The following is a 15,860-nucleotide window of genomic DNA, read 5'->3' as shown; positions in this document are numbered from 1 at the left end:
CCCCTTATCCCTCCATTTCTATAACCAACGGGGGTGGAATAAAGGAAAGGGACAAAAATACTAAATTACCCTTAATGAAATTGAAAGGATAAATAAAAGAGTAGAAGTTAGTAAGGTTATTTTTATAATATTATTACTACCAAACATGGGATAAGAATTATTTATCCTTGTCTCACCTCTCAATTCTCTATCTTTATCCTCCCTCTTTATCACTCTTATTCCTATCCCACCAACCAAACGCGCCGTAATGGTCAAGCATGTAGCTATGACTTGTTGAAAATCGCAAACAAGTCCTTAACTAGAATAACTACAACCATTAGATTTGCTTAAGAGTCCTTTGGATTTGAAGTATAATACAACATGGGCCTAATAATCATACATTATTTATTTCATTTTGAAAGGAGAGATTGAGATTGAACTTCTGATTTTATCACACTACTATATAGGGAGTTTTATATACCATGTCAAAGTATTGATTCAAGCAAAAAAAAAAAAAAATAATAATAATAATAAATAACTCAACTTTAATTATTGTAGAATGGGTAATTATTGAGTACTCAAAAATAATGATGGTAAGTAATAAGACTTATAACAGTTAAAAGCACATAATACACTATATCAATCACCAAAAATGCTATTCACAAAACAAAATTTACCAAAAAAAAAGTGTGAAATAAACAAACCATTATAATATTATATTTCATAAATTTTCAATCTCTATTATTTCCATTAAATTTCTTGTTTAGTTTTTGGAATGTTGTCAAAGAAAAGTTATTAGTGCACTAATGCCATACTAGCCATTCATATTGTAATTTTTTTTTTTTTTTTTTTTTTTTTTTTTGAGGGGAAGCCATTCATATTGTATTTCATTCATCTTGAAAATTTTTTTTTTTTTTTTTGAAAACACGCAAGTTCCATATTCATCTTGACATATTGTATTTAGTACAATTCATTATTCAAAATAAATTAGCATTGCAAATTCTGGCGGAAAAATCCAACTGAGCTCCCTCACAGGACAGATCTTTTATTCCCTTGACTACCAAAGACTACACAATCAATTGCAACCACAAGCCTCAAACTGAGGTAGATGGAGTATTAAGCCTAAGACCTTACAATACAAATATGCAGTCACTTTCCAAAGCACGCGTCACCTGTCGGTTCACACTAATTATTTAGTAATTCTACTCATTCCAAAACTGCAATGTGTTTTCACGCATGTACTGATTAGGAGTATCACATCTATAAAGAAATTCTTAAAAAGGAAATCCTAGTGTTCATATAATCTAACATGGCAATCCTAATTCGGCACGAATGAAAAACTTGTATAGAGTTCCAACCAAGTCTTCCCAAACTGAGTAACCATCAAGTCAAGTCGATTAGAGGAACTTTTGCCCACTGTTGGAGTTTGATGACATAACAGTCAGAATATCCGTCACAGAAGACATGGAACTGAGTGCTACTTTCAAAATGTCCTGTGAACATCCAGGTTTCACAATGGATCGTACCTGGAAACAAGATTTGAAGTTAAGCAAATCGAAAGTGAGGCAAAATAGCTAATGGCAAAGTTATAGGAAATTAAGCATCTACTATGTGCAGCCTTAAATCCCTTCACAACCCCTCCTTCCCACGGACAAAAAAAGGGGTCTCAAGTAAGAATAAAAAACACTAATCGAGCAGGTAGTGGATATGAAATCCAGAACTCCTCTGACTGCAATTGCACTGACATTAAGCATGTCTCCAAAATGATATATCAGTGTATGAAGGTAGAATTCCAACAGATTATATTCCTCAGATAGCTAAGTGTCTAGGAATACAGACAGAAGGTCATTTATACTCCAAAATTACCAACCAATGAAGTGGATGCATGGCGACATAAGCATGAAACTATAAGAGTTATAAGTGGAGTGAAAGGATGATATACCTTGTCTAAATATTCTTGCAGCTGCTTGATACGGCCCATATAATCCAGGTCTTCCACACACAAGCTAACAGCCTTAGCATCAGCACCAGGGCCATCAAATTGAAGAGGACCTGGATTTCTGTAGATATCTTCCATCAAAAACCTAGAAGCATTCTGTCTCAAAAGCCTGCAAAGGACAACAAAAAAATCAAGATCAGATCTTATCGATTTTACAACATATATAGGGTGTAGAAAATCCTATTATAACTTGGATTCCTACTATTCAATGATATCCAATGACTAAACAATTTGTCATTGATACGACATACATATTTATGCAGTAGTTAAAATTATAGAGTCCAAGTATTAATACAAGTTGATCAATTGATTAAGAAATACGAGTAATTAACCCATTTAGTCGGTACCCTTTCTTATCCTGAGGGCTAACTGTAGGAACATGTGTTCATGGAAAGTTATCACTGCAAGAACATCTGCAACAACCAAAATTACAGCCACAAGAAAGACTTACTCATAAGCTTTGCCTTTCAAATCCACTGTTGCAGGATGAATAGCAGGTTTTCCAATAGACAATGTACCAGGACCACGTGAATAACGTTTAACAGTCATCATTGCCTGGGTTCATCGTAAAGCAATGAATAAGCTTTAATATTTTAATGTTACACAGTTCAAAAATAACAAAACGTTGAAAACACTATAGCTATAAGCTGAAAGAACAATTTATTCAGCAGTAAAATGAGCAGATAGGAATCAAGCCTTACTGTCAATGGAGCAGCACCGCATTTCCACTTATTCACAGGATTTTTAAGGTTGGTAAGAGTTGCCATGTAACCATTCAGGCCAGCCGCAAGGACATGGTAGCATATGTGACCAAGAACCTGTACAGATACATTCAATTGTCAGATGCATTCAATTGTAACCAAAATATAATACTTCGCATACCACTAAAATCTGAGTCTATTTAAGAATCAGGGCGTACATATGCATAGTCACAGTCGAATTTCGATGGTAGAGATCCACGAGCTTGATATCCAAAAAAGTGACAGATGGCATTAAATTTCTTTCCCTTGTATGTGCCTTCTTTCTGCCAAAGAGGAGAGGGGCAATTAAAGACTACAGGAAACCAATTAACAAGCCTAGTAATTCAACATCCACTTGAGCATATTAATTGAAAAATGTGACTAAATAATTATAAACAGCCTGAAAGTTAGGAACAATAATAGAAGCTAGTACACTTTTTTTTTTTTTTTTTTTTTTTTTTGGCTTTAATTACATTAAGATCTAGAAAATAACATAAAATACTCCACCCATGACAGTTTCTCCAATAAGATTTCATACCAAACGCTTATTCATTTCTGTCTCCACAAGATGAGCTAGAAGCTTTTCGGTCTCAATCTGCATAAACAATTAAATTAGATCATTTTTGAATTAAAACTGCTAGTAGTGAGACCACTTAAAAGGACCAAAGGCTTCAAGCCAGCACCTGTGACAACTGAGCAGAATCATCTGATTCAGGGTGGAGGAGCAACTGCAAAATAAGAAACCCAGTATAAAGAAACGAAACATGACTCAATACTATAGACAGAAATCTCCAATCAAAAAGTGACGTATGTATTAAGAGTTTGGTACCTGTTTCTTAATAAAAGGTGGCAAAAACTCCAGCAAGGCAGATGCCCAGGGAGAAAGCTGAGAAGAAATATTGTCAATAGATACACCTCCTCGATAAAGACCATGAATTTCCTGCATGGCATCATGGAAAACATGCATAAGGGACCTTATGTAATAGACCGGCTTTAGGGGGGGGGGGGGGGGGGTCAGCCACATATACGGGTCTACGCTAAAAGAGTCAAACACGGGTATCAACAACACAAACCACAAAGAGCAAGGGACAAAATCAATTAAGAAGAGGAGAAGGAAAGGAAGCAACCTTAGTCCTAGGATGTTTATTTATGTTTTTCTATATTAGCTAAGTTTCACATGTTAAGCCTTAAGGTCATCCTTGACCATCTTAGTATAAGTAGTATGGCTAGTGTTAGTGGAAAAGGCAGGCAGAAATTAGTGAGGAAAATTTGGAGAGTTGCAACCTCAAGTTGCTAGGAGATTTGTAGCCTCAAGCTACTATGTATCCCTTCCACAGATCAGTTCAATGAAAAATCAGTCCTTCTCTTACTAATGAGTATTATCGAGTGAATCAGCCTTAATCTATAACACCTTAACATATATAAAACAAGATAAAGATATCCAAAGTTCCAAACTCAATACTTTGCTCTTTAAACCAAAGCAAAGAAAGGCATTTATAGAAGATAAGGTTTCAACCATGCACCCTCTACTTTTATACCTGCAGGAGGGCATAAATTTCAGGAATGCTTTCAATAAGCCCTTCTGGAAGCAGGATAACCCCATGGTTCTTGTCTGCAATACAAAAATAACAACAAAAGAATCAGAAAGCAGCAAATCTATCAACGTAATTGAGTGAGAGGGGAAACACTGGACCTTTTTCTGCTCTGGCTTGGACTGCATCACAGATTTGTGTTGTCAGATCGAATAAAGTTAGTTTTGACGCAGCCACCTCCTCACCAAGAATAACCTAAATAAAACACCGAGATACACCCTTATTGCTTTACATCTAACAGGCAATTTTCCCCCATTTATGATAGAAATGAGAAAAATAGGACTGTATTAGTAGTGCAGACAAAGAAACTGACCATATTGGGATGTGACTGGAGAGTGCATTCCAAAGCAACATGTGACGCCTTTCTGCCCATCAGCCGAATAAAATAATAATACTGGAAATTTGGAAAAGAAATCACATTGATGAGCCTTTCAGACAATAATAAATATCCTTGAGAGTAAAGGGTTTAATTTTAGGATTAGTAAAAATACAAAGCTTTTGAAGTACACGTGTTCATATGCTGTATAAGTTACTTATAGAGAACCACAAAATAAATAAGTCAGCTACTAATAAGAAACACCCAACACAAAGCAAATTGATTGAAGCAGACTTCCAAAGAAGACATAATTCTGAGCAATAAGCATGCATCCAATTAAGAGAGATTCCTAAGCCCCAAACTCACTGAACCTCCAGCAAATTCAATTAAAATCAATCGCAAAACAGAACATTCCAAATTTTTACAAAACCTCACCCCAAACAAAAATTCTAGTACCCCAAAAACTATTTAAAAGCTGCTGGATTATAAATGTCATTAGCCTACCAGCACTATAGTATAGGTGGTACATACACCAACAATATCACCCTATTTGACTTATCAGAATTTGCAAGATATCTCATTTTGAAAACAATATTATTATTTCTAAACAACTTACTGATAGTAGAAAATCAACATGTAGAAAAAATTACCTTCTCAGCAGACAACGCATCTGTGCAAACATTGCTAATGAGCTGAGAGTTAACCTAAAAAAAGCAAGAACAATGAGATAAATTAACAGTAAAGGTCAAAAATATTAAACAAGAACAATTCTAGATAATGATAGTTCAAATCCAAATAAAATGAATCACTGCAATGGAAATGACAACACAAAAAGGCACAAGCCTACTGCCTTCATCTATAACTCAGTGCACTCTATCTGCCCTCAATGAACCAGGATTTTCCAAAGCTTCTACATTGGAGTTATAAGCGTGTGTGTTAACCCTAACACAACAAAACAAGAAATAGGAAAGCCACCAAAAGCGAATTTAAATTGCAGCACTAGACATGATAAAATTCATTTAGATACTCCATCCTGCATTATCAAATCACTAGCACAAATACTCATCCACGGCTCCATAAATATTAATTTCCCTAAGTAGTAGGCCCACTTCAAGTATACAAAACTTTAGGGCCTTAAAGGAAATGAATAATAATACACCCTCCATCCATGAAAAGACTCCATTGAAATTAATTTCCCTAAGTAGTAGCCCCAATTCTCATTTCAGTGGGATCTATCATCCACTGTCTTCTTTTGTTATTGACATAAAATCAACAAAACCCCTCAAATCCCACAATATTTTCTCTCAGCTCCCCTTAAAACTCTCACTACTTTTTAGTATTCAACATTAATCAACAATCCACTCTTAAAACCCCTTCAAAAAAAAACTAGGGGCTTTCATTAGTAATATAAAGGGAAAAAAAGAAAGAGAAAAAAATATAGATTGCATGCACTCCAACACCTCAATGGTTTAGATCACAAAGTATCAATCAACACACCAGATCAAATTAATGAAATCTGAAATGTGCATGCCTAGTTTGTTTGTGACCATGTCATTCTCTTTCATGTGTTTGGTGTAGTACACAAGTGTAAAACCATTTTTTTTTATCAATGAAATTTAGCAGGAACTATATCTTAACTCATGAAATCTTAGATAGCAGATCAATACCTTGCATATGGTATCAAATCCAACATCAGCTTCAACAAACTGATTCTTTAGATCTCCATTCAAGGTAACTGGAACACCAACCACCTGCAATTCCCAAATAATATTGGATAGTTAAATTGAGATCATTAGGCACATGTATAGGAATTGGACCATGTAGGCCTTAAGAGAAAGAGTGAAGAACTGAAGACAATATTATCATAACATCAAATTTTGTATCTGGCTAAAGTGATATAAGTGATCTACACAATTAATTATAGCATATAGCCATACGATTGACACCAGCAAAAAAATTAACAAAGGAAATGCATCGATAAAGTTGAGGCACCTTTGTTGAGCATTTTGCCTCAGCAAACGTTTCAGCAAGTTGAGCAGCATCAGTATTTGATGTTACACCTTCAAAAGAAAAAAAGAAAAATGATTACCAACAACTCCATTGAGCTGAATTTAGTCTTTTGGGGAAAACTTTCTACTAGAAGTACCTCCAATAATTACAAGACCATCCAGCTTTAAAGCCTTGCACGAAGCTAATGCAGCATTAACTTGCTCAGTTGTTCTTATTTGATCTTTAGTCCTTCCCAGCAAATCATAACCACCTTGAAAAATCAAGTAAATGTAAAGTATAAAATTCCAGTTAAGAAGGTTTCTTATGGATAAAATCCTATGAAAGCACTTACCTTGGTTTTTATAGGTAGACAGGATTTCATCAGTTATTTCAAGAGTCTTTTGGGCAAATAAACCCTCTGTACCACCTGCATGAGGCAAAAGTACACTGGCTTTTAGTAAATAACATTTTTCCAGCAAGACCATAAAAACCATAACAAGGTAAATATGGCAGCATGATGCAACAACAAGACCCTACTCAATAGCGATATGAACAAACAGCTACAACTCTTAACTACATAAACTAGCCACAAGTAAAAACATCTCTCTTGTCCATGGGGCATCAAATAAGTGCAATCTATGTCCAGCTCTAACTACAAAGACTAGTCACAAGTAAAAACATTTCTCTTGTCCATGGGGCACCAAAGTATAACAATCTATGTCCAGCACTCAGCTTCCATATAGCATATAGCTGCAAACTAATGACAGTAACAGAAATCGACCAAAAAGTAAAAGAAAAGGGATAGGATTTCTCCATTGAGAAAACATACACAGTCTACACAGTCACAGATCCATCCCTACAGATGTAACAAGCAACTGCGCTAACAAAAGACAATGAACCACAGTGAATGTAACAACCACCTTTTAGTCTTTTACAGCCCAATGTCAACACTTGGACATAGAAGGGGCCAAGCATAAGTTATCCACCACATCAAGATTCTCCAACAATATGATCAACATCAGCCATCAACATCCTATAGACCTAAATGCCCCTTGATTATACAACAGATGTGAAAAACCTCTCAAGCGAATACAGACTGCTTCACCCATCGTGAAAGGGTTGTTAAGATACCAATAAAATAAAATGAAAAATGTTTCTAGGCATCTCAGATTTCATGTTAACTTGGTAGAAAGAGTTTCTCTTGCACCATCCAATTATTTAGTTTTCCCCAAATTCTAGCAGCCAATTTAATATGGAAATTAGATATATGGGGGATGGGATGCTGAAAAGTAAACACATTTACATCATCTTTAACAGCTGAAAGAAAACTGTGCTCCACTCAACAAGAGTCAGAAATTAATTCTTTAACAGCCCATAACTAATAGTTCCTTTTACCTAGAAATCCAAGCAAAACATTGTTTGAGTTGTGTATCTTGAGAGCGTTAAAAAGACCCCATATAACATTGTGTCCTCCTGGAGATTGTCGCCCACTGAAGACAACTCCCACCCTGCTCAAAAAAAGGATCAAAAATAGCATGATTAACAGGAACCCCAATCATAATCCGTAATATAACAATAAATAAATAAATAATATATACACATATATGTAATTGAGCCACTCAAATACTAATTTGGACACATTTAAAAGAGAGGATTCCTAATTAAACTCTTATATTTGTATCTATTGCAATGTTATATGCGCAAGGAATATCAATTGCTTACATCAAATATCAAATAGCAAGTTTAAAACTGGTTGCAGGAATCAAAACGCAAGTCTAGAAAGTGATAGAAAGATAACTTACATGCAATTGGACATATAAGTTACCAGCAAGACATTGACAGTTTAGTTACATAAGATAGACTTAATCTAACAGCATTATCTTTCTAGAAAGCATTACTACTTGTTTCTGTTTCTGACAATCCCTGAAAGTAAAATCACGATACCAAGAAAGGAAGAAAGTATGAAATTACACACCTGATAGTTGGATGCTCAGTAATAATATGTGCATCTGGGACCTTAGCAGTTGCCCTGAGGAAATGAGCCAGGGGTTGACCAAATGTGTGAGGATAATACCGGCTGATGGCGTGAGCATCAGCAGGATCTATAGCAGTGGTACGGTCACCATATTCTACCCTTACAGTAGTTCCCTGCACAATTCATGGTGAAAAAGATCAGTCAAATGAAGCACAAAGCTTAATAAATATGAATCATGGTGCAGAAAATTTTCTATACCCACTTGCAAATTTTTCAGGAAAACTAGTTCCACACTAGAATATTTAACTAGAGTAAAACTCCATTGCTTTCATTGACTTGAGTTGGACTGGATATAAGACTTCATATATCCAAATAATTTGATGAATGATTAATATAAAGATTTGCAACGCGATTACATATGATTCCATTGTTTACCTTACTTGAGGGTAATGACTAATGATTCATAAATTCCTCCCACTTGTTACCCTCATCCTCCCTCTCACATATGATTTCATTTCATTACTCCCATCATACCAAACACGCCCTTTATATAATATATGAGATATGACATTGAGTCGTGATAACATTTTATTTTATTTTATTTAAAAAAGAAAAACTTGGGATAGTCTTCCTTTGCCATGTAAAGGATAATTTCACAAATCAGATTTGAATTCATCGACACTACCGCCATTTATTACAGCCTACCAAACAAGAATGTAGCAATTAAAAAAAAGTTGAACAAATCAGTTAAATAACATAGAATATTAGAAAGTAATTAAATAATATAACAATTCTAAATCGAATGAGTGAGTATACATTTACAACGCTGAATCAACCAATCCAACATTGGATCAAACAATTTTTTTAAAAAGAACTTCAATACAAGTATTTGACGATCCATTCATTACATTGCTTGATTAAATAATCACTCAATGGAAGAGATGTATAATGAAAATAAAAATAAAAAATCAATAATCTAATCAGAAAATAAATAATCCGATCTGTAAAAGCGAGATTTATTCAAATTAGTATACATTAATCAACCTTAACACTACATAATCCAATCAAAAATATTTCGGAATTAAATATATATATATAGATAAAGCGATCTACACTACTGCATCACAAATCACAAATCAGGCTACTCAAAACCAAAAATAAGTTGAAAAAAAAAAATCAAAATAATTTTGAAAAAAATCCGAAAAAAGCTCAGAATTAAGAGAGAGAAAAGACCTGAAGGCAAGGCGGAAGTTGAGGCTGGTAAAGAGAACGTTGTTTTTGAAGGTCAGAGAGTTCTCTGGGAATTCCGAAATCTGAATCCATAGTTTTAGTTTTAGTTTTGGGTTGAAGTCGAGTGTTTCAGTGTGTTTTACCTAACCAATAACTATGGTGGTGCAGTGTGCTCTCTGTTTCTCTCGGCTTCGTCTTTTTATATCGGCGATACAACCCAAGTCCACTTCAACTACCTCTAACCCAAACAACCCCTTGCTTAAGAAACATATTATTATTTGACGTCTTTTGACTTTAATTAGATACTTGTATTTGGTTTTTCAAAAAATAAAGGACTTTAATAAAAGAAGTTATTTAGAATTTTTCCTAATTAATATTTTTAGGAAAAAAAATATCGAGCACTTCATATTAAGGTTGTTCATATTAGGTCAATTACTATTCAAAAAAAAAAAAAAAAAAATTAGGTCAATTATATTTTTTAAGCCACAATGGATAATAATATATAAACCATAATTGTACCTTTATAAAGGTTAATAGTTTTTTAACGTTAAGGTTACAAGTTGACAGCTACCTGTTTAATAAGGATTAAGGAGTAACTAGTTTTTAGGCTCGAGTGATGTCCCGAGTGGTCGAGTTATTATATGTATTACAATGATTGTGATTGGTATTCATGATTTTAATCTTGTATCATAATAATTGTGCATAACATTCATCATAATAGTTTATTTTGCTATTAAAAATTCATATCAAGGTGTAATTCAATGATTTAATGTGTAATGACACAGATTAATAGTCATTAGCTGTTGAAACCCATTGTAGCCCACTTGTGAGTGTCCCACATTGGAGAAAGAAGGGAGGTTGTTCCACTTTATAACGTAGAGAAGTTACTCTTACTATTGTCAATTGGTTTTAATATGGAAGCTCCAAAGTCTTGTTTGTGGACCAAACTTTCCTCCTCCTTATTCGGGTTGCCCAGACCCATTTCATATTGTTTCAAAATTTATCATGGTATCAGAGCCCAGGTTTCTAGTGTTTCCACTTTATAAGGTAGAAGAGTTACTCATACTATTGCCAATTGGTTTTAGGGTCTGTTCCAATTGACTGAACTGGACTTATTAATTAGTGATTTTTAACTACGGATTAGTGATCTTTGATTATTTATTAATTATTTATTACTATACATATGTGTATATACAAATGTACATATTATTATTATTATTATTATTATTATTATTATTATTATTATTATTATTATTATTATTATTAATTATTGATGATTATTATTATTATTATTATTTATTGATTATTATTATTAGTATTATTATTATTATTATTATTGTTGTTGTTGTTGTTGTTGTTGTTGTTGTTGTTGTTGTTGTTGTTGTTGTTGTTGTTGTTGTTGTTGTTGTTGTTGTTGTTGTTGTTGTTGTAATTGTTGTTGTTATTATTACTATTATTATTATTATTATTTATTGATGATTATTATTATTATTATTTATTGATTATTATTATTAGTATTATTATTATTTATTGATGATTATTATTATTATTATTATTATTTATTACTTATCGATTATTATTATTATTGTTGTTGTTGTTGTTGTCGTCGTTGTAATAAGAGCTTAAAAGAATGAAATTTGGCTTTATATCATTAGCAATATCATTAGACGTAAATTAAGAGCTGAACTGAACTGAATTTCAACGGAAGAGAACAGGCCCTTAGTATGGAAGCTCCAAAGCCTTATTTGTGGACCAAACTCCCCTCCTCCTTATTTGGGTTGCCCAGACCCATTTCATATTGTTTCAAAATTTATCCTTAGCCAATAAAAAAAAGTCGAGAGAGAGTGTCATGTAATATGTAGACTTGCGACGAAACGTTTTTGATATATAGTAGTATAGATTTCGAATATGACAAACAATAAAACTTGTACTACCTCCGTTAATTTTTATGTGCAACTTTGGAATATTTTATATCTCACAAATAATCCCTCAAAATTGCACATAAAAGTTAACAGAGGCAGTATATCATAATAATAAAAAAATATAATATTATTATGAGCTCTCAAAAACAATTTATATAAATTTATAAATGTGATTATATTACCAATTCAATTAACCATATTTGTTTATTTTTAATGGCATAGTAAACCTATATATATAAAAAAAAAAAAAAATACGTGTCGTTGATACCTATTAACAATTACAACTTTTCTTTTGCACACCCTAATTCGGATTTAAGTGAGACTTTATTAAATTTGGTATATTTTTTATATATTAATCAATTTTACTTAGGTGACGACTAAATTTGTAATTAGGTGACGAGTAAATTTTTTAATTCTAAAATAAAATACAAATCTAATTTTTAATTGGTCGAAATAATACCTTAACCTACGTGACACCGTGAATGCTCTTCAAAAATGCCTACTTTATTTTTATATATTAGATTAGATTAGGTACATTAATGGGTAAAAAAAAGAATATGCGAAGTACGTATTAGTTATTGATAAGCTTGAAAGTTATATTGTTGGCAATCTTGGCACATAATAACACATTATTTGTTTGTGTCATTGTGTGTTTTTTCTTCATTTTAGTTACATTGTTGATGATTAGATTTTTTTTATTTAAATTTATTAAGAATTTAATGATATCTAATTCATTAATTAATTTTTCTAAAGAAATAGTTATCAAAATTTAATAAATGTGTTATTTATATTTGTTTCTTAGATAGTACTCCGTAATATTAATTCATTAATAAAAAGCTATACTATTAATAAAAAGTTATACGACATATACACAAGGATTCGATTTTAACAAATACCTAAGAAATTGAATCAAAACAAACATGTTTCCTTAAGAAACCAAGATTAGGGGGCCTTCCACCAATTAAAAGTTTAAAATCAACCAAAATTCCTTCAACAATCGACAATGAAGGCTAAGGATTTGTTCAACAATCGACAATGGAGGTTAAGATTTATTCAACAATTGGCAATAGAGGAAAGAGGAGAGAATCAAAGATGTGCTAATTTGATAAAAGTATTTCTTACCTTAAAAATCAAAAACAAAGGGAAAAAAAAATTGAAAAAAAAAAAAACTCAGAAATAAAGAGAATCCTTTTGTTGGATATAGAATATCCAGAGATGACAAGGATTTCTGAATAAAGACCCAGCTCCTGCCTCCTAGTCAAAAGATACCTATTTCACCAACCAAACCAATCAACTTCCAAGTTCCAACTTCACCTAACTTTCTCAACTAAGGATCACCTAATCTTTTAAAAACTGGAACTGCTAATGCTGCTTCATTCCCTTGTTTCCAATTTCCACAATTAAGATTATAACTGAAACAATTGTCTGCCTGATAATTTTCCAATCAACACTCATTGCATTGATTTAAAATCCTATCTTCCACGCAGTACCAAGTGTCGATCTCATCGTAACGACCAAGTATTTCTTCAGCTCCATAAAAGTTTAATCAAGTATTTGCTCTAAAATCATTGGTAGACTCTACCAGACTTACCACACAGTTGCTTTCAATCTATACTTGAACTAACACATAGCCAAACAAAAGTGTTAATGACAATAATATGAATTTTGAAAATCTTATACTTAATACAAGGATAAACCGTCCTGAAATTTCACAAGAGAGCGCAGAGAAGGTCATACAGGAAGGGGAGAAAGAGAAAGAAATCAAAACAAAAAAGATAGTTTGTTACACTAGTATTAAGGTGTTACTGATATGAAACATCGGGGAACCTGAAAGAGGTTGGGCCGTTGGGGAGGGAGGGGGGAAGGAGATCACTTCCTAAACACTCTTTCCAGTAGAGTACCTCTCCCTACATCCTATGTAAAATTTAAGGCTGAGAACCAACTTTCTCCAGCAATACCATAAAAACTGGAAGCATCGGAGAAAGGATTTCAGTTGCATAACACAGTAGTATGTTCAAAATCAGACTTCATCTTGGTCCTTGAAGCTCTGCATCTCTTACTCCTCATGAAAGAAAGGGTCACCCACAGTTCAGTGACCTTCATTCTCTTTCTTTTTAGTGTTGCGCTTTCCCGTTCTTTTCTCTCCACGCTTTCGTGTGGAACTGCGTCCTGATTTTGCAGGCGCAGTTGGGGCAGCAGGCATATGTTGACCATTAACCAAACCAGGGAAACCAGCAGCAGGGATTCTGTCAAACCAGCATACAAAGGTGAGGGAGCTAGAAAACCAGGAATGCCAAACAATTTCTAAAATGATATGACACATGCTCAAGCAAGGACAAAAGAAGTGGAGAGTATAAACAGTCAGTGCTGCAGAAACATAGAGAAAAAGGATCAGATGCAAGGGTGAACCTAACTTCACATATCTGTTACGGAGTACAAATGTATGGATTTTTTCAACGTCTTTCCATGCAAGTATGCAACCATAAAAGGGAAATCAGGAAGAAGAATGTCAAGTTGAGCATTGTAGATTAACTCAATGGGGAAGAAGAATGTCAAGTTGAGCGTTGTAGGTTAACTCAAAGGGGAAGAAGAATGTCAAGATGAGCAACTGAATTTCAATTATTTTGGTTGGTACATCACAAAAAATCAGGGGTAAACATTAAGCAATACATATACTCTTCCAAAGACTCGATTAGTAATAACACTTTTGAATCACAACAAGCATATTATAAAAATTACAAGGCGCTAGCCAGTCTATGATCACGGTCTTACAAGAGAAGGGAGCGAACTGCAGGAACAGGATCTGAACAGATATATATAAAGACAGGACAAGGCAAGATGAGAAATTCATACCCAACAAGAGCACAGCAGACTCCGGAATGGCCATGGACGCACCATACGCACTGCCCAAGGAAATACGCAACATCTGATTCTCGGCATAACAACACTGAAGCAACCTCCCCAATCTCCTGCATTCCGCTTCCATATAACGACTCTTTATCTCCAAATCCTTGACATACATCTTTTTCCTTTCTCTTGATCTCATCGCGGCATCTCTATTTCTCAATTGTCTGAACAACAATCATCTCACATTATTACACAATGGAACCACACAAAAACCCATGCCAATTCAATATTATGCGTCCAGAATCAAGTGTAACATTGTTATTTCAAATTACACTATTAATTTCACTATAATTACATATATACAAATTTAAAAACGGAAAAATTCTACCCTTTTAACTACAAATGCAACAATTAAAGAAAGAGCAGACATTTAAATACATCCCAATTGAATTGTCACATTACTAATCGTATTTCAAAATACACTATCAATGTTACTATTAAAACCATACCAATTTTAAAAGACAAAATTCAAAACATACTCAATTTATGTAAATGTGAAGATTACCTTTTACGTTTCTTGGAGAGGGGATCATCATGATCAGTGTCAAGGTCCAAAACATCATCCCCAGATTTATCATTCTCAGATTTCTCACCATTTGATTCAAAATTGGGGACATCACCACCACTACAATTACTATTTATCTTAACAACATTATCCTCGGAATTCGAACAACTAGATGAATTCGAATTCGGAAGTGACGCCGGTTCATCGGACGGCTGAGGTGTATCGAGCAGAAGATCAGACCATAAGATATCATTGCTTAATTCTAATTGTGCTTGATTAATATCGTGTTCTTCATCATCCTTCATCAGCAACTCCTCAACCCACGACTCGATTGTATTCTCTTTCGCGATTCCAGTTGTTGCATCATCTTCCAATGATGGAGGAACATCTGAGAAGAATTCAAATTCGCCTTCTGGAAACAAATTATCCCAGTCGATTTCATTCAATTCATCCATCTTTAACCTCAATTAAACCCTAATTTGATTCAACTAAAACTCTATTATTAACCAATAAAAGAACAAAATATTGAAAAATAAAACCTTTATTGATTGCGAGAATTTTGCATCGTTTTCTTCTTCAATCCAATTTATAGGGGAAGAGAGAAAGAAGAAGAATTTTACTACTATTTCAGTTGACAGAAATTGGAAGGACATTATTTATACCCGATAAAAAAAGATGACGTAATTACTGAAATACCCCTTTGAAT

The 15,860-nt window shown here is 33.6% G+C and overlaps 2 protein-coding genes across 2 annotated transcripts; both read right to left on the bottom strand.

Annotated features, from left to right (window-relative positions):
- Positions 1–987: 987 nt before the first annotated feature.
- Positions 988–10,056, bottom strand: LOC145638747 (pyrophosphate--fructose 6-phosphate 1-phosphotransferase subunit alpha). Its single transcript, XM_081689749.1, has 19 exons — positions 9,824–10,056; positions 8,591–8,763; positions 8,011–8,123; positions 6,968–7,042; positions 6,773–6,886; positions 6,619–6,686; positions 6,294–6,377; positions 5,277–5,330; positions 4,624–4,704; positions 4,412–4,505; positions 4,257–4,330; positions 3,548–3,658; positions 3,402–3,446; positions 3,257–3,313; positions 2,898–3,002; positions 2,680–2,796; positions 2,430–2,533; positions 1,922–2,087; positions 988–1,505 (listed from the first exon to the last, which is right to left on the bottom strand). The coding sequence occupies exons 1-19, from the start codon at positions 9,911–9,913 to the stop codon at positions 1,377–1,379; spliced, it is 1,854 nt and encodes a 617-aa protein (XP_081545875.1). The 5' UTR covers positions 9,914–10,056; the 3' UTR covers positions 988–1,376.
- A 3,314-nt stretch (positions 10,057–13,370) lies between these two features.
- LOC145638746 (bZIP transcription factor 50-like) lies at positions 13,371–15,791 on the bottom strand. Its single transcript, XM_081689748.1, has 3 exons — positions 15,155–15,791; positions 14,596–14,813; positions 13,371–13,988 (listed from the first exon to the last, which is right to left on the bottom strand). The coding sequence occupies exons 1-3, from the start codon at positions 15,607–15,609 to the stop codon at positions 13,732–13,734; spliced, it is 930 nt and encodes a 309-aa protein (XP_081545874.1). The 5' UTR covers positions 15,610–15,791; the 3' UTR covers positions 13,371–13,731.
- Positions 15,792–15,860: the final 69 nt, after the last annotated feature.

The sequence above is a fragment of the Chenopodium album genome, chromosome 7, assembly GCF_948465745.1.
Source record: "Chenopodium album chromosome 7, dcCheAlbu1.1, whole genome shotgun sequence".
In the NCBI taxonomy this organism is placed as follows: Eukaryota; Viridiplantae; Streptophyta; class Magnoliopsida; order Caryophyllales; family Amaranthaceae; genus Chenopodium; species Chenopodium album.
This window is presented reverse-complemented; position numbering and strand designations above follow the sequence as displayed.